The sequence below is a fragment of the Vespula vulgaris genome, chromosome 2, assembly GCF_905475345.1.
Source record: "Vespula vulgaris chromosome 2, iyVesVulg1.1, whole genome shotgun sequence".
In the NCBI taxonomy this organism is placed as follows: domain Eukaryota; kingdom Metazoa; phylum Arthropoda; class Insecta; order Hymenoptera; family Vespidae; genus Vespula; species Vespula vulgaris.
The window spans coordinates 4,122,070-4,144,483 of NC_066587.1; the positions used below are offsets into that span (position 1 = coordinate 4,122,070).

A 22,414-nucleotide genomic window follows, 5' to 3' on the forward strand; every position below is an offset into this window, starting at 1 on the left:
GAAAAATTCATGTCAAGTGCGAGTGCGGATATTTTATGGTAGGCTTGTGATTAAATGAAAGAAATATTGCCGAGATGATATATCCAACCTGGGGGGGGAGGAAAGGATGTATAAAGAGAAGAAATATTGCTTTCCACATGCAGAATATACTATTGTAATTATGTCGTTAATAAATTGTTTTTTATTTTAATTTCCGCGTTTTCATTTTGGCGCAGGTAATGGCGAACAAACGATAACACGATAAGACACACTTGGTTCGATTAATAATGCATTTAGAAAGATATAGCGAGAAATGCATTTTCTTATAATCGTAGCGACAAGAAGTTTAGTCATTTGCTAAGTACAAAGAGCCTACCACGCGACACGCTCGACTAGTTGGTGTTTATTAAACGATCTCGAAAATAAATGTATTTTTGACGGGAGAACTCTCGTAGTGATCTGTTATTCTTAAGTAGTAAAATTAGTGCAATGAATTTATTAAGCAGACATTTTGTCTTTTTCTTTTCTATTTTTAAGATTATGAGAACTTTAAAGAATGTGTATCAGTTTTAAGAGCAATTAAATTTAGAGCCAAAACAATTTATTTGAGTGCTGCCATCTCGTATTTTGTAACATAATCCTTTTATTGCGTTTTCTTACGATACTGCAGATACCGGTAATCGTTAAACAAGGCATAATCGGTTTTTACCGACTGCGATTACCAACAGTCAACACCGGTTATGTTTATCGACGGTAACTAGATGGCAGCACTTAATTTCACTGTCCGGAAATATTTAAATGCCGATTGTGCATGCTCGCGGCAATGTACTAACGAGGTTGTGTTATGAAACTTTTAATAGTATAGTAATATGCTCAAAAAAGTAATTATTGTGAGAATTTTTTTTTCAATAATATAGTATAATTTTTCTTATCAAATATTTGTTTATAATTATCTTGAATTGTGTTGTAGGTGTGACTGTGATATTAGAATTTCATTAAATTATTATTTCGTATTATTCTGTTGTGCAACAAACATGTCATTGATCTATAGCAAATTATGCTCAACTATTTTAGTAGAACACTTTGGTCCTATTGTACAGCGTGTAGGAAATGATCTTTTTATACACGGTAGCAGATCGTTACACCTTATTCGACAGAGTACTCGTCTTCCTCTTGTTAAGGTAAAAATTTAACTTTTGAAATATATCAAGATTTATTCAGTTTCATTAACGAAATCTTGTAATAATTTTTAGGTAAAGGAATCCTTATGCACTCTTATTAAATACGGACTTGTAAATTATTATCAAAATGAAACACGTACAGAATATACTTTATTACCAGACAAAATTATTTTAATGCTTCGATATCCAAGGTATTTCAATGGTTTATATGATACAATGATATCTGTGTTTATTTCATAAATATATTTAATCTTACAGGTACATGTTTTTTGTAAAAAATGTATGCGGAGATGAGTCGGAGATAATGCTGGAGGAAGTGCTGAAAAATGGATCTTTAACTGCATCGCAGACTATGATAAATGGATATAAAAAAATTCAACACTCTTCTAGTAAGCATTTTATCCACATAATTATTTTACGTTATTTACAGGTATTTAATAAACCTTTAATTACAGATGCATGCGGTAATATGCAACCATCTGTATCGTCTTTGAAAGATAATTTTGATTTATTAGTAAAAAATCAATTTCTTATGCGCGATTTGTGTACAAATACGAAAAGTGACATAGATGAAAAGCCAAATTTTGATATGCCACAAATTAATTTAAAAGCACTAGAGAACCTAATTCAAGGAAAGGAAGATGATCCTAATGACACTAAAATATACTGGAAAGTTAATTTTGATCGATTTATTCAGGATTTTAGGTGAATCGTTAAGAAATGAAAAGAATTTCAACTGTTTCGAATAGATTTATTAAAATACTGTTTATCATAGGGACCAGGTTATCGTGTCAGCTATACGTACAAGATTCGATGAAAATGCTGGAGAGTTAATGAGACAGTTACTTTTTCTGATGTACTTAAGAACAGCATCGTGGGCAGATACATCTAATCCCATTCCATATATCGAAATAAAAGATGTAATAAAAAAATTAAACTATCCAAGGCTTATACAGTATCTGGACCAATATTTGAATCTTATCGGTATGGAATAATATCTCACGAGTAGTTCGATCAAACGTTCTAATCATAATATAAATATTTTTTATTTTTATTTATAGCAATAATATATGATTCTAGATGACGATACGAGTCAATTTATAAGGCGTGTCGGAGATTCGGGTGGCGGACAATACAGTATAAATATGAAGGAAGCTTTCAATCAATTAGCGTGGACAACATTAGAAAATATCGTAATGGAACGTTTCGGATCGAAAGCAGCCAGAATTTTTCGGTGGTTTATTTAAATTGATTATTCGTATTCGATTCGTCGAATTTAATTCGCACAGATTTTCTTTTCTTTATTTATTTTCTTTTTTTTTTTTATCGACAGATTGGTACGTAGTAAAAAATTTGTCGAACAAGAACAGATTCAACAGTTAGCTATGATACCTGCAAAAGAGGCGAAACATTTGACGTACACGTTGCTCCAAGAGAATTATTTGCAAATGCAAGAAATGAAAAAGGCTGGTCCTTCGTCAGCACCGACGAAAACATTTTTCTTATTTCACATAGACTTGGATCAGGTTGTTCAAATGGAAATCGAGCATTGTTATCACGCTTTGTACAACATCATGCAAAGAAGAGATCACGAAGCGACAACTAATAGGCGAATGATAGACAAACAGTTGCGCATGCAAACGCTTACGAGCAATTTAAAAGAACACGGAGCTACCGAAGAACAATTGGCAGAGGTGCATACATTAAATATAATAACGTTAGAGATAAAATTTCGTAATAATTTATCCCTCATGTTTCTGATAGATCGCCGAGATGATGACACCATCGGAGAAACAGCATTTGGACAAAGTGCAACACGTGATTAAGAAATTAGGTGCTACAGAATTACAAATAGATGAGACTTTATTTTTGTTAACTATGTACGTGCGTTATCACTAAAATCGTATAATTTCTTTGTAAATATTCGATGAATATCGTTAAATATTACAAATTTAATTATCATCTTGATAATTAGCGTAAGAACTTTTTATATGTCGTATTGTAGATAATATTTAAACAAAACAAATTAATCCAAGTTTGTATTAAAACAACTAAATACTGAAACAAATGCATAGAGATAGATAAGTACGTATATGTATATCGAAATATTGTGTAAAAGTAAAGAGAAAAAAGAAAGTTGGTACTCGGATAGAGGCTGAAAAATCGAAAAGCAATCGAGTGTCTTGTCGTATGAAATTTTTATCACCCGGTATAACAAGTTGAAAATTGAAACGACAAAGTCATAAATGACAAGTCAAAATGACACATGACTACCTCACGTTAGTCAATACATGGGCGTACCTAATGTTACTTTTACTTGGAGGTCGATAAAAGTTCTTCGAGCGATCATATCCACGATGAGCATGATCGGTGTGATTATGGTGCTTGCTGCCGTAGTATGGGCAATAAAACTTAGACGAGACATCGGCGATTATCTTAATCTCGTAGTGCCAGGTTAGTCGATTCTTCGAAGAATCCAATTAGAAATAAAGATAACTTTTGTTAACGTAGCAGTTAAAAGTGGAAGGATATTTAAATGTAAAAAAACAAATCGTTAAAATTATAACGCCGTGGGTTAACGAGCAGATCACGACGAGCAGGTGATGGACACCTCTGGCCAACTGTGATAGTCGTCGCAGCTGTACCCTGTGCTCCTGTTTATATACTTGGACTGAAGGCTTACCTTTGTCTTCCTCTTGCCACGCCAAAAACTAAATTCGAAGAGAACAACAAAAACGAATCCGATGACGAGGAAAATTCAGAGAACTCGGACATTCGAAATTCTGACGACGACGAGGACGACAAGAACAACGGGCACGAAGCCAATCGTATATTATTCTTACACGCGGTCCTCTGTTTGATATCCGGATGTCTCGTCGCTGCCATCAACGTTGCCTGTTTTCTAAGATCCAGCACCTTCCAACAAAAGATCCGTGAAGATAGTATGATCGAAGCTATGGAAAATTATGCGAACGACGATGGAGTTAGATCGTGCGTCGATGCCGTACAAATGGAGTTTCAATGTTGTGGGAGCGAAGATTATCGCGATTGGTTCCGTGTCAGTTGGGCTAAAGTATCAATGGACTATTTTGACTATGAGGATTATAAACGTCAGCAGGAGGGGCAGTGGGTATAATCGGACCGATTATAATCTCTGTTCTATCGATATCGAAACGTTTAAGATTCGTGATCGAAGTTGTATATTGATCGGTATATTTTATGTTTCGAAAGATCGACGAAAAACGACGAAGCCCGGATAACAACCGTCAAGGATGTACCATTTTCTTGCTGTACCAACAAAATCGTAGAACCCTGTGGACATCGAGAAATCCTCCAAGCTAGTCAAGTTTGTAATTTTGATCCTAATAACGAAGAGACTGTTTGGAACGTTGGATGTCGTTCGATCATCTTAACGCACGCAAGAGTCATCGGATTCTTTTTGATATTTTTCCTATTATTCCTCTCACTTTATCAGGTTCGTTGGTTAAACGATATAACGCCTCTTAAAATCCTTATAGAATAAAACCGTAAATTTTATAGAATAAAATCATTTTTAGTTTATACTAAGCGCACTGTCGCGTCTAGTTCAGACTGCATACAGCAATGAATTTTATATCGGCCCAGAGAAGATGTACTATCGCGCTTGGATTTTCAGTAGCATATCGAGCCCTCATTCAAAGTGTCACGAAAATTTATCGCAAGAGTCCGACGAAGAGACCCTAGAAACGCGATCTCTCGTGAAAGAAACATTGGAATCGCCCAACTTTCGTTCTGAACACAAAGTTAATCATTCGGGCGAATGGAAACGTCAGCAGGAGCACGAATTTGTGTTTACTCCGCGTGGATCGGTACAGCTGGTACAGATCGATCGTCTTCGAAAAGTCAAATCTAGTCCAACTTTGTCGAAAAATGGTACGTCCGACATAAATCAGAAAAAGAGTAAAATAAAGACGTATCGTTATTTGCCGGTTTCAACCGATGAACATGATCAAGAAAGATTACTGGATGATAATAAAATTTTCATTGAAAAAAATGAGAGGTCTATGAAAGCGAATTTGAAATCTCGAGAAAAACTGACGACCAAGACACCGAACGTAATGCTCGCACCTATACCACCGCCATTTCCTCCTCAATCCGAAGAGTACGAAGAGAAGCGGAATTTTCGTGAGAAATTTAACAAAAACGAAGAATTTTCAAGCACGATACTGCGCCCTACGGTTCTTCGTTTCTCTACTACCGATAATACGAAAAATAAAATAGATAAGGAGTTGACTTCAAAACCGAGCAAATTGGATCGAAAAAAATTATTAGAAAAGTTCGAAAGAATTTTGAATACCGAGGAAAAAACTCGTAGAGAATGCGGCGGAGCTGACTTTCCAAGGTAAACATTTCATAACTTATTAATTTCTTACGTCTCTCTCTCTCTCTCTCTCTCTCTCTCTCTCTCTCTCTGTTTCAATTAGCTCATTAAAATGTTATCAATCCTTCTAATCGTCATCGATTTTAATCGATCGGACAGACCTTGGGAGCAGCTGGTCAAACGAAGTATCGAGTCTACCGAAAAGAAAGATCACGAAGATCATCGAATAATTCAAAGTCCAAGAGTAAGCGAGAAGAGTAACGTTCTATCAAGATTTAATCCAACCGACGCCTACGATCGATTTCGTGGCACACTACAAGACACTTTGTCAAGAAGGGAGAATCCCAATTCCCAGTTTAATAACGTTAAACGATTCACGAGACCTGGAATATGTGCCTGCTGTGTGAAACGTAATAGAAACTTTGGCAGACCCTCAAGATGCAAAATTCAACAGACGTCATATGGTTATTCTATTGATCCTGAAGATTTCAGGATTGTTCAACGAAGAAACTTACTCCCAGATATTCCTTGTCCACCAACTCCACCTCCACCGATATCATTAGCACCGCCAGCACCTCCAACATCTCCACCTTTGCATTCTCACACATCACCGTGTTATCCAAGACCAACTTTGATCAGACAACAGCAACGAGAACAGCGGAGACAACGGCAATGCCATCCATGGAATTTTCGAAGGAATTTTATTTGTAATCATCAACCACCACCGTGGACGTTACCTACCTTATTCGCACGTCCCTCGAACTTTAATGCAAGCTCGAATAACAATTGCATTCATTGTCAAGGACGAAACTTTCCTACGGCCAACAAGGGATACTCTGCGTTCAAACAGAACGATACGATTAAAAAGTATCGTTGTTTTATGGATTGAATTAGAATTATGAATCCGGTGGGAGATCCTTTTTTTATTATCCTTTTTTTTGTTTTTCTTTTCCTTTTTTTTTTTAGACTTTTAGACCAAAGAAAGGTATTAATGTATTCAGAAGATGAAAGATACAGCGGCAACATACAATATTCTGTTTATTTGCCGAGAAGTAAAATACACAGGCATTTGTTATATAATAATAATATAATAATAATAATAATAATAATAATCATCATGTCGGTACTGTCGAAGAATTCTTCTTATTACCATGATCTCTGAAATACATCTAGCAACGCATTGGTACTAAAAAGAGAGAAGCTTAATTTAATGGTTTATCTCGATTATTTAATTGTCCACGCGTGTACGCGTATACGTGTTGTGTGTATGTGCATTTACACACGTACACGGATAGGCACGAGCACTCTCTCACTCATCATCCTTCGCTCTCGAGAAACCAATCGATCGATCATTCTTGTTTCTTCTCTTTCTCTCTCTCTCTCTCTCTCTCTCTCTCTCTCTTTCTCTGTGTCATTCGTTCCCTCTTTCTCTCCCATTCATGGACTAATATAAAGTCTCTCGCCTCACCTTGCAACATTTGCAACGGTGGTCCCAGTAAATCGATCTCGAATTGAGCACGCACTCGCAATGAGATCCATGATAACGTGGAATCTTTCTTTTTTGGTTGGTCTTATCAATTTTACGATACATGTTTTTCTTCTTTTTTCTCTCTTTTTTCTTTTTTTTTTGCGTAAGTAAAAGAGGATATCTCGTTTGAAACTTAAAGTGGAACGAAAATAGAGATCTCGAGAGAGAAAGAAAAGGAAGAAAGAAAAAAAAGAAACCGTAACACGCTTAATTTCCATTCACAGAGTTGGAAATCCAAAAGAGAAAGAAAGCGAGAATAGTTAACGAACGCGAACCTGAAAACTGGGCCAAACCCAACATCGCAAGATAACAGAAAAAAAAAAGAGATAATGAAATATGCTCGTCTATTTTCAAACGGATTTAAGTCTCTCTATCTATCTATGTATCTTTTTCTCTCTATCTCTCTTTTTAATTTTAAGCCGTTTTGTCAAACCTGAGACTAACCGAATATATGTATACATACGTATACACATTATATATACATACGTATGTACATATTTGCAATATTCCACGCGCATTGGATCTCATCGCGAAAGATAAGAGCTGTCATTTTTTATCATCTATATATATCTTTCTCTCTCTCTCTCTCTCTCTCTCGTTCTCACAAAATTCGTTGAAGTGTATCGTTAATTAGGAGGCAACCTAATTCGGACAAATTGCAAAACGCTGTGCGATGGTTTGACTCGAGAGAGCAACACTAATCCTCGTTTTTGTATTTGGTAATTCTTTTTTTTTTTTACTTTTTATTTTTTATTATTTTTTTTATTACTTTTTTTCTTTTTTATTTTACAGACATACTTCGTTCGACCTACTATTAATATACGGTACCAAAAAGTCGGCACATACATTCATTCTGATCACTTCGATACAAAGGCAGTGATCTCTCTCGAGTAACCATAGCTCTCTATCACTTCTCTCTCTCTCTCTCTCTCTTTCTCTCTTCATTGACCTCATTTTGCCCCTATTCATTCTCTCTCGTGAACTTTTCGTTCTCTTTTTCCCTTTCGTTCTCTCATTCACACACACATGTACATAAACATTCTCTCTTTTTCGATCCTCTCTCTCTCATGTCTCTCTTTCTCTTTCTCTCCCTCAAACACACAGTCGCCTATTCTTAATCTCACTCTCTCTCTCTCTTTCTTTCTCTGAATCTAACTCCTCTATCATTCTCTATCTACTCCTTTGCTAAGGTCTATCTGCGTTTTATCTATACATTTGTGAATAGGTATTTAAAAGTACGCGTTTTAAATAACGCATTTATAATCACGTTAGTTCTCGCTATATAATATATAATATATTTATTCGCCTTATCCCCGGGCTATGAGATGAATGTCCCGAAAATAGCGAACGCAAGGTATTTTTTTTTATTGTTTTTATTGTATGTCTGTATATGTATACGTATATGCATATGTGTATGTATGTGTATATGTATGTGTTGATTTTTTTGTGTCTTCTTCGTTTACTTTTTTTTTCTTTTTTTTTCTTTTTTTACTTTTTTCCATTTTTGTTTTTTTTTCTTCTGTTTTCTTAATCTCTCGTTTATAGGAGACGACAAAGACTTTATAACGACGAAGTTAATGGTACAATACAATCGTATAATAGATAATCAATAATCATAATAATAATATTGCTCGATCCCATTTTTTTATTTTTTATCGCCTTTATCTCTCTTTTTTTATATTAATTCATTTTTCACATCCTCGCTACATTCTTCGTTTTACCTACACGGTATCAATGACATTAACCGATGCTTTTAAATACATAATAACGATTCTCTAAAATTTAGAAGAGAGCTAAAAGGGTCTCGGGAGAAAAAGGGACTCTTCACCGCATTATTTGTTTTTTTTTCTTTTCTTTTTTCTTTCTTTTTGTCTTTTTCTTTTTTTTGTAAATCGCGCCTTCTCCACCTACGTGCGTACGTGCGTGTATCTTATGTATTACATAATATAAACACGCAAGTATAATACACACATTACTCACGCACACGTATAAATATATTTTTATAGTCATACGCATATATGTATAGATATTTATATGTGTGTGTATGTATACATACATGTACATACACACACATATACATATATAATATATATATATACACACGTAACAACACTTCATCATCGTCATCGTCATCGTCATCGTCATCGTCATCTCTATACCTCCTTCACCTATCGCTTTTATCTTTTTCTTTTTTTTTTCTTTTTTTTTTTTTATTCGATTAATATAAGTCAGAATAATATTTTTTCCCTCTTTCTCTATCTCTCCCGACGTACACTGTATAACGAGATAGACCTCTAACGATCCTCGAGTCGTTTCTCTTTCCCTCCCGATTTCAAATTTTCTTCAGAACAGGCGTACGCACACGCGCGTACATACACACGTATACACCCACGCGAGTAACACGTTTCCATAATCGGGATCGCACGACATTACTTTTTTTTTATTTTTCTTATATCTTCTATTCTCCTTCAATCTTACAATCCTTTTTTTCTTTTTTTTATATTCTTTTTATTTTATTTCTTTTTTTTTATTTTCTTTTTTAATCAACTTTGATCAGTACACGTTCGGCCAGCGAAGCGTCCAAGGGTCGCGAGTCGCGATCTTATTTGTTAGTCGACATATTCGAGTGGTAAAAAGCAAAAGTGCAATGGAAAGGTTTCATAAATATGTGTATATATATATATATATATATATATATATATATATGTATATATGTATATATATATGTATATATATATATGTATGTATATAACTCTCTCTCTCTCTCTCTCTCTCTCTCTCTCTCTCTCTCTCTTTCGTTCATCCTCTTACATACGATCTCACATTCTCTCCCTCTCTCTCTCTCGCTTAGTATGTCTCCCTTTTCGCTATCTCTTTCTCTACGTTAGTAGTTTGTGCCCTGCTCTGTAGGATAAATAATTTTGGTTTCATTTTTTTTCTCTTTTTCTTATTTCTTTTTTTTTCTTTTTTATTTTCTTTGTTAATTTTTATGTCCTCTCTTCCTCTTTCCATTCCTCTCTTTATCAGCTAACTATTGGAGTTATACCTTACTGTGACCTCGACGCGCTCGTAGAGCACGCGGGCGCGTAAACTTTGGGGAAGATGGAGAACAGCTAACCGCTACGACTTATGTTCGTGTTATATGTAGATGCGTTTTGTACGTATGTGTGCGTATGTCGTGTACGTGTTTGTTGCGTGCATATGTTGAGTCGTGTGATTTCTTGAGACGATTAAAAAAGGGAGATTATATTTATCTACAAGTTTTGTTCGGGACAACTTCTCGACGACCACGACGCGTTTTTCTCGTTGAGCTTATCGATCTCTATTTTCTTTTTTCTTTTTTTTTCATTTTTTTTCCTTCTTCTTCTTTCTCCTGCTCCTTCTCCTCCTCCTCTTCAGTTTCTTTGGCTTCTTTCTTCCCTTTTCTGCTTTGGATTTTTCTTCTAATCTTGATTTTCCTTCTCTCCTCTCCTCCTTCTTCTCCTTTCCATCTCCTCCGATTACTTTTCCCCCTTTCTTTTTTATCTATTTCTTTCTATCTGCGGCTCCTCTCCCTTATCCCCACCCCTTTTCTCGCGCCTGACATATCCTTTTTCCTTGTCGTATTCCTCTCGATATTACGTGTATACGCGTGCGTGTGTACATATGTGTTTGTGTGTGTGTGTCTGATTTGTGTATGTTTATGTGAATCCTCGTATATAACGAAATATATACATGCATATATGTGAGAGAGAAAAATGTTTATACGATAAAAATCGTCATGTGTATACATAGATACATGCACATATACATATTGGGTGAGTCACCTAAGACCAGACCTTAAAATATCTTCATATCGATTTTGATGAGATAAAAAAAGAACTTTTGACGTAAAGCAATTTTACTTAGAGCGAGCAAATAAGCAAAAGGGTTTTTTACCTTTAAAGATTTATATTTTCCTGTAACCGACACGATTTACAATTCTTCTTTTCTTTTTTATATATAGAAATTAATAATCAATAACGTTCTCTTTATTTGAGATTTGTTGTATCTCTACAGATAAGAAAAATGAAAATATTTCAGATTCATTTATGAAAAAATCTTAGATAACTCACATCCATATATGTGTGTATATATATATATATATATATTCCTGAGTATCAAGTCACGTTGTCACGTTACAAGTTACACATCAAAATCTTTCCAAAATGCACGATGTCATATTCTTCATACCAAATCGGGGTCAGAGTTTGAAATTAAAAGAAGAAAAAGAAAGGAAAAAAAAAATAAAAAAAGAATCACGAAACTCCAAAGGCAAGATCGAACGAACGATACACGAAAATTCGTCGATCCTTTTTTTTACGTTACTTATAAAAAGGCCTAGATTTTATCTTTTCTCTCTCATTAGTCATATTGTGTCGTGATTACTATATATGTTTCTTCGTCTCTTTTTTTATTCTTGATTTCGCGTGTGTGTATGTTCCACTATCAGCTGTCATTGACATTCTTTAACCCGTTGAATAAGAAGAGCTCGAAACTCGAGTTCGTGCCGTCTCTCGTTACGCGAGTCGTCCTTCTTTTTCTTTTCTTTCGTGTGTGTTTCTGTTTCGTTTTAAGGGTTGTTATTGTTGTTGTCGTTGTTGTTGTTGTTGTTGTTGTTATTGTTATTGTGTTTTTTCTTTTCATTTTCTTTTATATTAATTGAATTTTCATATACAAGAGAGGTATTGCATATCTCGATAGCGCCGATAATTAAAGATCGCGCTTTTACAATAATAATAATTATTACAATAATGACAATAATAATAATGATAATGATAATAATAATAATAACGATAATAGGGAAAATCTCGGGCAATGCCGTCTCGATCTATGTAATTATTCGTTATAATTGTTTTCTTTTTTTGTTTTTTTTTTCTTTTTTATTAGCTTTGTACTCGTTAGCGGATCGTCGAGATAAGAAACTTGACTCTCGTATATTATTATTCTCGCTTATCTCTAATGCGCGTCGTGAGTCGACTTAAAATTTACAATTCTTCTCGGCGTCTACTAATCGCGGATTAGTTCCCGCTGAGAACTCTAATCAAGCGCCGTATATTTAAAGATTTAAAACATGACGCGATTTTAAAGTGCACGACGAGCTCGTTGGATATTTTGCACGAGCGATGAAGATCCGTCGCGAAAAAGATTTTTTTTTCTAGTTAATTTCTCTTTCTATTTTGTTTATTATTTTGTTTGTTTTTTTTTTGCTTTTTCTTTTTTTTTCAGCGACGTACGGTGATAAGGTGAGCGTGAACGTAAAACGTGAGTACGTGTACGTGTGTACGCGTGTGTAAATTGCGTGTGTATATCGCGTGTGTAGAGAGACACGATTGATGAAAAAAAAAAAAAAGAAAAAAGAATAAAGAAGTCGGGTGAGTATAATGTGAAAGGATAAATAAATAAATACTTTTTTGTTTTTATTAAAGATGGACGGGGACTGGCTAATCGATGTGACAAACCGTTTAATGAATCAGTATATCAAATTCACGGTACATACAATAAGAGCATTGCTATCGTCTTTAATACACAGTTTGACTTAGGAAGCTTCCTTAAGTACGGAAAATTACAGCGACATTAATGCCAAACGATATGTTTTCGCGTCTTAGTATCGATAAAGAAATGATTCGTCGAACGATATTACGAATATATATGAGTAGACATTCTATTTCCTTTTTTTTTAAATTAATAACAATTACGTAAAGCAATAAGTAACGTCAAGATAATTGGAAATACTGTTATGAAGCAAAGAATAAATACAGAGATAGAAAAAAAGAAACATGGACGATTTATCAAGTTAGAAATCAAAGAAAGTTAGAAATCAAAAGACCATAAATCTTGTTGATTAACAATTATCCTATGAGAACGTTATCCTTTCCATTTTGTTCATCCCTTCGGTGATATCTTATCAGCGAATAATAATACAGGTATATAGATTAAGAGGGTAATAGGTAAGTAAGAAAGGAAGAAAAAAGGAAAGCGTATACATATGTATGTATAGTGTAAATTGTAAGTATAATTGTGATAGTACTTGTCTTGGTGTTGATTGTTGTATTTTGTGGTGGTTGTTGTTGTTGTTGTTGTTGTTGTTGTTGTACATGATGATGGTATCGGTAATGCCGGTGGCCGAGACGGGGGTGCAGAGAGAGATGGTCGTGAGTGGTTTTTACTTGAGCAGCTGATGGGCTCGCTCGTTGGCCACCTGTATCCTTGTGTCGTTCGATTCGCCCTGCGTGTGAAAAAGATAGGAAAATAAACGGACGAAAAATTATAACGCGCGCGTCCATTTTCGTCCGTCGAAAATACAAAATGGATCCTCCCAAGTACTCGGGCGATCTTTTCTTTCTCTCACTCTTTCTCTCACTCTTTCTCATTCTCTCTATCTCTCTCTCTCACTCTCTCACTCACTCACTCACTCTCTCTCTCATTTTTTAAATATTTTTTTTTCGTCTTTTTGTTTTTTCTTTCTTTTTTTTTTCTTTTATTTTTTGTTTTTTCTTTTATCCGTCACTTCCTCGCGCGGTACAGAACGCGATACTTAACAAGGAGATTATTTAAAAGAGAAAAAAGAATATATTTCTCGATATAAATAGATCGTACACAAACGTAATAAAATATGCAGGTACACGATGCGCGTATATATATATGCATCGAGAAATGTGCGACAAATTTATCTATTTCTTACTTTTTCTTCTTCTTCTTTTTCTTTTTTTTCTTTTCAATTTTTTCATCTAATTATCGATCTTCTTATTGTTTTCTCAATTGGCACATCGTTACAATAAGAGACAATTAATCTACTATGGAGAAACTCGAACGTTAGTTAACACTATTCTCTTATATTTATCTATATTTATGAGAGAGATCACCGAAGGATTAAATTCTCCATTAGGAAGTTTTGACGAATGCGTTAATTCGTACAATTCGATATTGTGCGGATGATCGAAAAATATCTTGAGATAAAATTCGAAAAAGCTTTCTATAGAAGCCGCGCGAAGAACGACGAAGACGAAGACAAAAGCTTCAAGAGAGTAAGAATTCAAATTATTTTTCATTTTTATAATAAATTTCGAAAGTTACGAAGAACCCGTTTACTTAGTTACTTTTTTATCTCAATTAACAAAGTCAATTATCGTTCATGTTCAATCCCCGTTCGAAAACGAATAGTCTTCGAACGAAAAGATAATTCTAAACTCTATATTTTATGATCATATATGTGTCTACACACACACACATATATATATATATATATATATATATATATATATATATATATATATAATCCCGTACGTGTTCGGCGATCGATCGACCGAATGAAAAGAGAAATTCGTTGTAAACGAATATAAACGGAGCTACGATATAAGTGGATAAGAGTAAAAGTAGAAGAAGAATAAGCATTAGTACATAGAAGATCGAAGAAATTATTGGACGTACGTGATACTCTTCGACGATTTATTTACGAGGCGTTTGCGAAACGACGCGACGGAGAGAAGAAAAAAGGGGAGAGGTGTCGTGTTATTCGGATGTATAACATATTTCTTTTTTTTTTTGTCGTTCTTTCGTTTCTTTTGCTTACACTGATTTTCCTCCCAACAACTTTTTTTTTTGGATTATATTTTATATTGTTATCTTATATTGGGGGTGGGAAGAGGCTCGGAGGAGACGGATATATATAAATATATATATATATATATAATTTTATCATGTCTATATCTATGTATATATATGCGTGGTTATATATATATATATATTTTTTTTTATTAATATATGTATATACCCGGACAGTTGAGTACCACACACTCAACTTTTACTTGAGCAAGGCGTGTGCACGTTGATTCGCCACGGCTATCCTCGTTTCGTTCGACTCGCCCTGCGGATTACCAGTTTTCATTTTGGTTACACTAGCGTGTGTTTTTGTGCGTATGTCGTGCGTATGCACGCGCTTGCGCGTGCTTGGATAAGGAGTGGACTTTTGGATCAAGGGATTAGGGATCAAACAATGTGCATGGAAATTGGAAAGTGAGAGAGTAAGAAAGCGAAGAAGAAAAGACAACTACGTACAATATAACTACCAGGATTATACAAAGCAAGATTTGCAACGTTCGGCATGTTATAATCGTTTATAATGTTTATAAAAAAACGTTTAAATAATAAAAAAAAAATAATGATGATAATAATAATAAAGACGGAACTTTCTTCTCTCTTTTTTTTTTTTCTTATAATTCATTTCTCTCCGTAATTTTTCATATCAAATCTTTGGAAAAGAAAACAAAAAAAAAGTAAAATTTAATTGTACTTGGAAATTGATTTCAATAATCTCATTATAATAATAGAATCTCGTTTTTTTTTCCAAGCGCGTAAGCAGTTTATAGAAAAATCAGATAAATCGTGCGGTGCTAGTGCTCAAGCTCATATCTATGCTGATGAAAACGAGACGAAATAATTTTCTTTTCTTCCTTTCTTTTGTTTTGTTACGTCTTTTATTTCTTTTTTCAAAGAACTTGCTTTTGCAATAGTCATATGTTTAAGCAACAATCGTCTCACTTTTATCATAATACGATACTGGGATATTGAATCAATGATCATTCTATCAACGATCTTTTTTCGTGATAGGTATGAACATCGATAAGGAAGGAGGGAAGTTTAATCAACGTGAGGAAAAGATGGATTCGTTAGAGAAAATTGCCACACTTTCAAAAGAAAATAATTTCGTATATCTTCGTAAGGAGGATGTTTTATTCTTTTTTTTTCTACTTTGTTTTAAGAAATAATGCGGTAAATTAATTACAGGCAACCGGCATGCAACTAAATTTGTTCGCGTGTTGCAATTTTCTTCTTTGGCTATATAGTTTCACGTGATACGAGGGCAAGTAGAAAGATAAATAGATAAGCAAGGAAAGAGAGAAATAGAGAGAAAGAAAGAGAAAGAGAGAGAGAGAGAAAGAGAGAGGGAGAGAGAGTGAGAGAGAGAGAAAGAACATAGGAAGGAAGACTACGAGATAATGGAATGGCAAAGGATAGGGAAATTACTTACCATCGTGTTCGTGATTTTTTTAAACAATTTTTCTCGGAGAAAATACAGGTACTAGGTGAATTTACGAATACTTTTTATACTCAACACACTTGTGAATACACGATGTAAATTTTGTTTTTTTTTCTTTTTTCTTTTTTTTATGTCATTTGTTTGTTTGTTTTTTCGTTTGCTTCTTCAAAAAATTTGATGAATAAGACAAAAGGAAATATTTGTTAATTTATTACAGAAAGAGTCACACACAAACACACACGCATGTTGTCAAAATCTTACTCGTATTTGTAAAATATAAAACATTGCTTGAAAATTCGACGGGGGCGGTCGAGCGAATTCCTTTTAATTTTCTCGTGCGATTTTAAAGCTTTCGTACGAATTTTAATCACAATTCTTTTTTTCTTTTTTCTTTTCTTTTTTTTTGGCATAGCATACGATTTAACACATCTAATTTTCAAAAAGCAAAAGATAAAGTAATAGAAGAAAGAAGACTTATTGTCGATATAAAGAATGAATATACACATTTTTGCCGTACATGTAATACTTTTTACGACAGAGTAATAAAGAACCGTAAATTTGTAACTCTTAATTTGACTTTTCTTTTTGCATTGTGAAATTTAGAACAAACGACGGCGAATACTATGCACTTTCTTTGAAGTTATGTATCTCATAGGAAAGGTTAAGGAAAGTTCGAAGGGTCGAAGGAACGTGGAAAAAAATCATGGAAAAAGGTCAAAAAGGAAACGTTAAGAAAGCGAAAGCAACGACGAACGTGTGCATCGTTCCGGTGAACGCGTGCATCGTGAGAGATAGAAAAATTCGCACGTGAGATACGCTCCGTAAAATAAAATGAAATAAAATGAAATAAGATAAGATGAAAAAAGAAAAAAAATATATGTATATATTTAAAAAAAAAATGAGAAAAAAAAGAATAGTATAAAAATAAAATAGAAAGAAGATCGTAAGAAGAAAAAGAGACGAAAGTAACGGTGATTAAGAGAAATACTCGTCCTACCTTCCGGTTGATCCTGTCGATTTGTCGATTTTGATTCTCGAGCTCGCTACCCATATCGATAGCCATGTTTCTGAGATTGCCGATCATCGTCGACACCTGGCCCATATTGTCTTCCATTTCGTTTTCACGCGCATCGTTCGTGATCTTAGCGATATAGCCACCCTGAGGGCCGAGTCCATTGCGTTCATCCATCACGCGTTGAGGCTGATTATTCACGACCTTACCATCGTCGTTACCCTTCCACGTTCCCTCGTCCTCTTTGAAACTTGCACTCCTGTTGTAAATAAAAAAAAAGAAAAAAGAAAATAAACAGAAAACACAAATACAATCGACACCTATTCAAATAATCGATTTCAAAATCGCGATAATGCTTTGGGATGTTTCTTCGTATAAATATCAAGTGAAAATGATGAGCAAACGAGGAACTTTTCTTTTTTTTTTCTTCCTTTTTTTTCAGAAGCGAGAGAGAAATAAAAATGGAAAATAATAGGGAGAGAGAAAAAAGTGATTTATGTAATGTAACAGTCGTACTTGTTACACGGGAGAACGCAGAGACCGCAGCATTTTTCCATCCCGGTAAGATTCTTCTCTGCTTCTCGCATGTCCGCATTGATCTGGTCCATGCCCTCCTCGATTCGATCCAATTGCTCTGTTTCGTCGTACAAAAGGGATAATGTTATAGCGTATGCGAAGATAGAATTTTTAGGCACAACGATTTTGAAAAAGGAGGGACGTGTGTCGCGCATATATAATATAATATAATATAATATAATATACAATGCTTCCCCCCTCTCTCTCTCTTTCTTTTTCTTTTCTTCCTTCTCATTAATGTGTTAGAGGCGACTAATTAAAATTTTACGCCGCTCCTTTTTCAAACGAGAGACTCTTTCCGTTCTCTCCGGAAACAAGCGCAGTCTTATGGAATTTCAAGAAACGAGGCAGTACCGGCATTCATTGTAAAATAATTAAGTACTAAGTACAAAAGTAATTAAAAACTTAACGACGGAAATACGAGAGGTAGCCTCGTTTCTTATTCCAACGAGACGATTTTTATTTCACGAGAACGGTCTCGTTAGGAAAGATCATTCAATTTGAACAAATTTTGGGTTGAAAACTTTTCTAAAAAAAGAAAAAGAAAAAATAAATAAGAAAGAATAATGAATCAAATCTCGATTCCCTTTCAACACGTGACCGTTATCGATAAATAAGATAATTCATGTTTTACGTTTGCAACGAAAGCGCTACGATATAATATGTATTTCTTGGCTGTACAACAAGTCTTATACTATTGAATATATATATATATACTAATATACATATATATGTTCCTACGGTTCGAGTAATTGATCTTGTGATGTATATATAATATAAACATATAGTGAGGATATGTCAAATGGATTTGAGGCATTGGAATTGAAAGTTTGGTTAGAGTTTAGACGCAGAATTTCACGGATATGTGTACGACTCTGAGATTCACGATTTGTAGAAATTATAGATATTTCGTCGGGCACGGGATAGTGTAACGATGAGTTTGTTTCGTTTCTTTTGCTTTTTCTGATTCACGATTTGTAGAAATTATAGATACTTTGTCGGGCACGGAATAGTGTAACGATGAATTTGTTTCGTTTCTTTTGCTTTTTCTTTTTCATTTTTTTTTTTTTTTTAAATCTGATCTATCTGTTCGTTCGATTTCGCAAATTGTAAAACTACGTGAGCGCATTGTAGTAGTATTTTGAATTGTTGGAAGTAGAATGGATAACAGTTGGGTGTCCCCCCGTAGGCGCGAAGAAAAAAATTAAGACACAAAAATGGGGGCAGTAGGTAAGAGGAAAATGTATATATATATATATATATATATATATATATATATATATATATATAAGAAAAAAAGAAAGAAAAAAAATAAAAATTATATAAAAAGAAGGTAAAGTCGGTCAGTGAAGGATTTTCGTTCGAAGGAGATAAGAAAAATAGAGAAGGGAGAAAGTTGGAGAGAGAAGTGGAAGGAAGAGAGAAAGAAAAGAGAAAATGTAGAATGAAAAAAAAAGAAAAAGAGAGATCAAGAGAGGGAAAGAGAGAAAGAGAGAGAGAGAGAATGATAGAAAGTAAAAAAAATCAAAGAGACTCGGAAAATATTACAATGGCAGTGTTGTAGTGGTGAATGTGGCGGTGAGATTAGAAAATGTTTTGGGAACGGTTATATGTCGATGAACGTTTAAAAAACCTTTTTTTTGTATTATTATTATTTATATTATTATTATTATTATTATTATTATTATTATTATTATTATTATTATTATTATTATCATCATCATCATTATTAATATTGTTAATTAATTTTAATTATTTTTCCGAAGAGTATAGCACCGCGTTTTAAGTTTATTCGCGACGTTGAACGTATGTGTCCGAGAGTGTGCGCATACGTATGTCGGTAATTTATTTACTTATTTTTTTTATTTAATTTATTTCTTTTTTTTCATCGTTTTCTTTCTCCCGCGATACACGTGATATGTATTTTCATTATCCATCATCATCATCATCATTATTATTACTATTATTATCATTATTATTATTATTATTATTGTTATTATTATTATTATTATTATTATTATTATTATTATTATTAATATTATAATTATAATAATAATAATTATTATTATTATTTACAGATTGACTGACCGACTGAGAAAGAGTTGCGTACATATATATATATATAATATTAAACATCATATATATAGAAAAATTGAAGTACTTTTGGTCTCTGAGGCGTGTGTTTATAAAGGAATTAAGATTACGTCTACATTGAAATGGCTTACCGCCTTGCTCGTCCAGCATAACGAGAGTTTTCATCCCGACCTCGTGGCTCTAAACAGGCAACCGATCAATCAGCGGCGTGTTAACATTAAAGAGAAATTAACCGTCGACGCTCCCTCGCTTCGCTTCGCGGTCTCGTTTTCCTTCCCATATCGGTGAACACGGCGAGGGTGGTTTAATACGATGGTAAAAGGGAGGAAAAGAGGGTGGGGAGGGGGTCGGATGGGAGATGTGAGAAGAATGAGGAGAACAAGGATGGAGAAAAAGCGTCGTGACAATGACACGCGTCTCGCGATGGTCTTTTACGATGAATAGAACAAATTTTGTGAGCCTAATTTCGATAAAGGTGCTACAATACAATATTCAATGAATAAATATGATACTACTGTCGATATGAAATCCGATAAAAAGAGCCGATATATCGAAACTAAGATATAGAGAAAGAGAGAGAGAAAGAGAGAGAGAAAGAGATAGAGAGAGAGAAAGAGAAAGAGAGAAATAGAATAAAAGAGACAGAGAGAAAAAGAGAGAAATACGCGCACGTAATCAGCGAACGAGCGAGAGGGCGCATACGACGAATGTTTTGATCAGCATTAATTAATTCTAATACGTAATCAAGGATGACGATTCTGAGGGTGTTGAACAGATAATGTGAGATAGATAGAAAGATAGACAGACAGATACATAAATAGATATATAGACAGAGAGAGACAGAGAGAAAGAGAAAGAGAGATAGATTGATAGATAGATAAAGAAAGATAGATATAGATATAGATTGATAAGAAGGATGATACGATCTAGGATTTACCAAAGGATTTAAGGTAAATCCGTTGATCCTCAGGAATGGATACATGGCTATCGAATTGACTAACGTCGACACTTTGACACGAAATTTACTGAATGAATGTCGTGCAATTGAGCACGTTCGTTTCTATATTTGTAAGAATCAATCGTGGAGATTACCTTGAATGTTGAGTTTTTGCTTACAAGGAAAAAAAAAAAGACAAATCCTAAAGTATCATTAATAATTGCAATATCACTCTTAATTGATATTTTTATAAGAATAAAAAATATTAACAAATTCCAATCGATAGTCATGCATCGAATGAAAATAAGTAATGAATGGCGGCGGTCTTAGATAGAATGATAGAAATAGCAGGCGATGATTTTCCTTTTCCTCTTTGTTTTTTTTTTTTATTTTTATTTTTTTTTCTACGAGACTTCCTCGTAGATAGTAAGACTGAGCTGTAATTATTAGCAGGTGTAAAAAAAGGGTGTATTACGTATGAGGGATAATGATTCAATAGACACAAGGACTAATGGAAAAAGACAAAAGGATTAAAAGGGAGATGATAATTAATTAATCGGATAATTAAAATCCAATTAGTTGATAAGTAATTACACATCATTGAAATAGACATATGATTGTAATCCGTTTATGTTCTTTGAGCTCTCTTCGATAGCTCGAAATTCGATTTACCCTCCTGATGCGATAAAAAGAAGAGAAGTAAAGAAAAATCTGTTTTTTTTCTCTTTCTTAGAATGAAGGAAAGTCGCAAATACTACGGATATTCTAGATTTTAAAGTATACTGCAATATATCCTTCTCACTGCATATATTCCTATTTTAATTAAAGGACGTGAATTATTATGCTCGCCACACGATATATTTTTCTGGTAATAATCGTAACTACGGTCGAAAAGAAAAAAGAAAATAAAAAAGAAAAATAAAAGAAAAAAAAAGAAAACTTGGTAAAGAAAAGAGACAACTTCGACGATTTTTCCTTTTACCTTTCGTCGACATTTTTTTGGTCTCTTTATGTACATATAAAATTCCAAGTCTTCAATCCTCTTATCCCTTCTTTGCTTTTTCATTTTGTTCAATTTAAAGAGAAGTTTTAATACTTGGTGATTACTGCTTACCGCCTTGGTGGTCTAACATCATCAGTGTGTTCGCTGCGACATCCTCGCTCTATGATGGGGTCGAAAGGGCCCACACGTTAACGGAAATGAAAGATCTTTGAGTGATTCGTGTGAATAACTGGAAAATTATACAAAACAAGAAAACACCGCGTGCACGTCCTGTCGATGGTTATTATACATTAACAGAAAAAAAAACAAAAAAAAGAAAAGAAAAGAAAAATAAACAAAGCAAGTGTGAATTATAATGATTAATAATTCGGCGTTCGTATAAATCAATTAACGATGATGAAAATTATATAAACTAAAAAAAGAACCGAATGAAAAAAGAAATCTTAAGACAAGACGTATCACGCTGCTGTAAAAAAAAAAACATAAAGATTTCGCAACAACAAAAAAATATATATATAACATGTAAAAAAATATTTCAAACAAGATGGTCATTTAGAAATAATTCATAAGCCAAACGAACAATCATTATCATTTATGAATATATTAAATGTTAGTAGATAATTAACATATCAATATTGGACCATCTTGTTCAACAAAATTATAATAATAATAATTTATCGAAAGAA

General features: G+C 33.8%; 3 protein-coding genes across 12 annotated transcripts in view; 2 read left to right on the plus strand and 1 right to left on the minus strand.

Annotated features, from left to right (window-relative positions):
- The first annotated feature begins 344 nt into the window (after positions 1–344).
- LOC127072532 (DNA-directed RNA polymerase III subunit RPC3) lies at positions 345–4,252 on the plus strand. 2 transcript variants are annotated; one of them, XM_051013000.1, is made up of 9 exons: positions 345–860; positions 950–1,160; positions 1,233–1,351; positions 1,419–1,549; positions 1,616–1,865; positions 1,936–2,144; positions 2,241–2,394; positions 2,494–2,854; positions 2,925–4,252. In XM_051013000.1, exons 1-9 carry the CDS (start codon positions 778–780, stop codon positions 3,057–3,059), a joined length of 1,653 nt encoding a protein of 550 aa, XP_050868957.1. In that variant the 5' UTR covers positions 345–777; the 3' UTR covers positions 3,060–4,252. The 2 variants fall into 2 exon arrangements, with proteins under 2 accessions (XP_050868957.1, XP_050868958.1); XM_051013001.1 differs by having other exon boundaries at positions 345–869; positions 2,925–4,247.
- Positions 4,253–4,438: 186 nt separating this feature from the next.
- Positions 4,439–9,263, plus strand: LOC127072534 (uncharacterized). Its single transcript, XM_051013002.1, has 3 exons — positions 4,439–4,635; positions 4,718–5,541; positions 5,680–9,263. Exons 2-3 carry the CDS (start codon positions 4,790–4,792, stop codon positions 6,407–6,409), a joined length of 1,482 nt encoding a protein of 493 aa, XP_050868959.1. The 5' UTR covers positions 4,439–4,635; positions 4,718–4,789; the 3' UTR covers positions 6,410–9,263.
- LOC127072546 (synaptosomal-associated protein 25-like) overlaps positions 6,533–22,414 on the minus strand; it is a 31,925-nt gene continuing 16,043 nt past the window's right edge. For 3 of the 9 annotated variants that reach the window (XM_051013024.1, XM_051013026.1, XM_051013020.1), the window contains exons 5-7: positions 17,635–17,752; positions 17,104–17,377; positions 6,533–13,295 (exon numbers count right to left, since the gene is read on the minus strand). In XM_051013024.1, coding sequence (XP_050868981.1) covers positions 13,233–13,295; positions 17,104–17,377; positions 17,635–17,752 — 455 coding nt within the window. In that variant the 3' untranslated portion in view covers positions 6,533–13,232. Of the gene's footprint in view, positions 13,296–14,840; positions 14,934–17,103; positions 17,378–17,634; positions 17,753–19,919; positions 19,969–21,839; positions 21,889–22,414 lie in introns of all 9 variants that reach the window. The other 6 variants (XM_051013030.1, XM_051013023.1, XM_051013029.1 and 3 more) reach the window with 4 other exon arrangements.

Coding starts and splice junctions, on each gene's coding strand:
- LOC127072532 (XM_051013000.1), top strand. CDS start 778: ATGCCGATTGTGCATGCTCGCGGCAATGTACTAACGAGGTTGTGTTAT. Junction 861..949: donor ATAGTAATATGCTCAAAAAA/GTAATTATTGTG, acceptor ATTGTGTTGTAG/GTGTGACTGTGATATTAGAA. Junction 1,550..1,615: donor AAAAATTCAACACTCTTCTA/GTAAGCATTTTA, acceptor CTTTAATTACAG/ATGCATGCGGTAATATGCAA.
- LOC127072534 (XM_051013002.1), top strand. CDS start 4,790: ATGTACTATCGCGCTTGGATTTTCAGTAGCATATCGAGCCCTCATTCA. Junction 5,542..5,679: donor GGCGGAGCTGACTTTCCAAG/GTAAACATTTCA, acceptor TCGATCGGACAG/ACCTTGGGAGCAGCTGGTCA.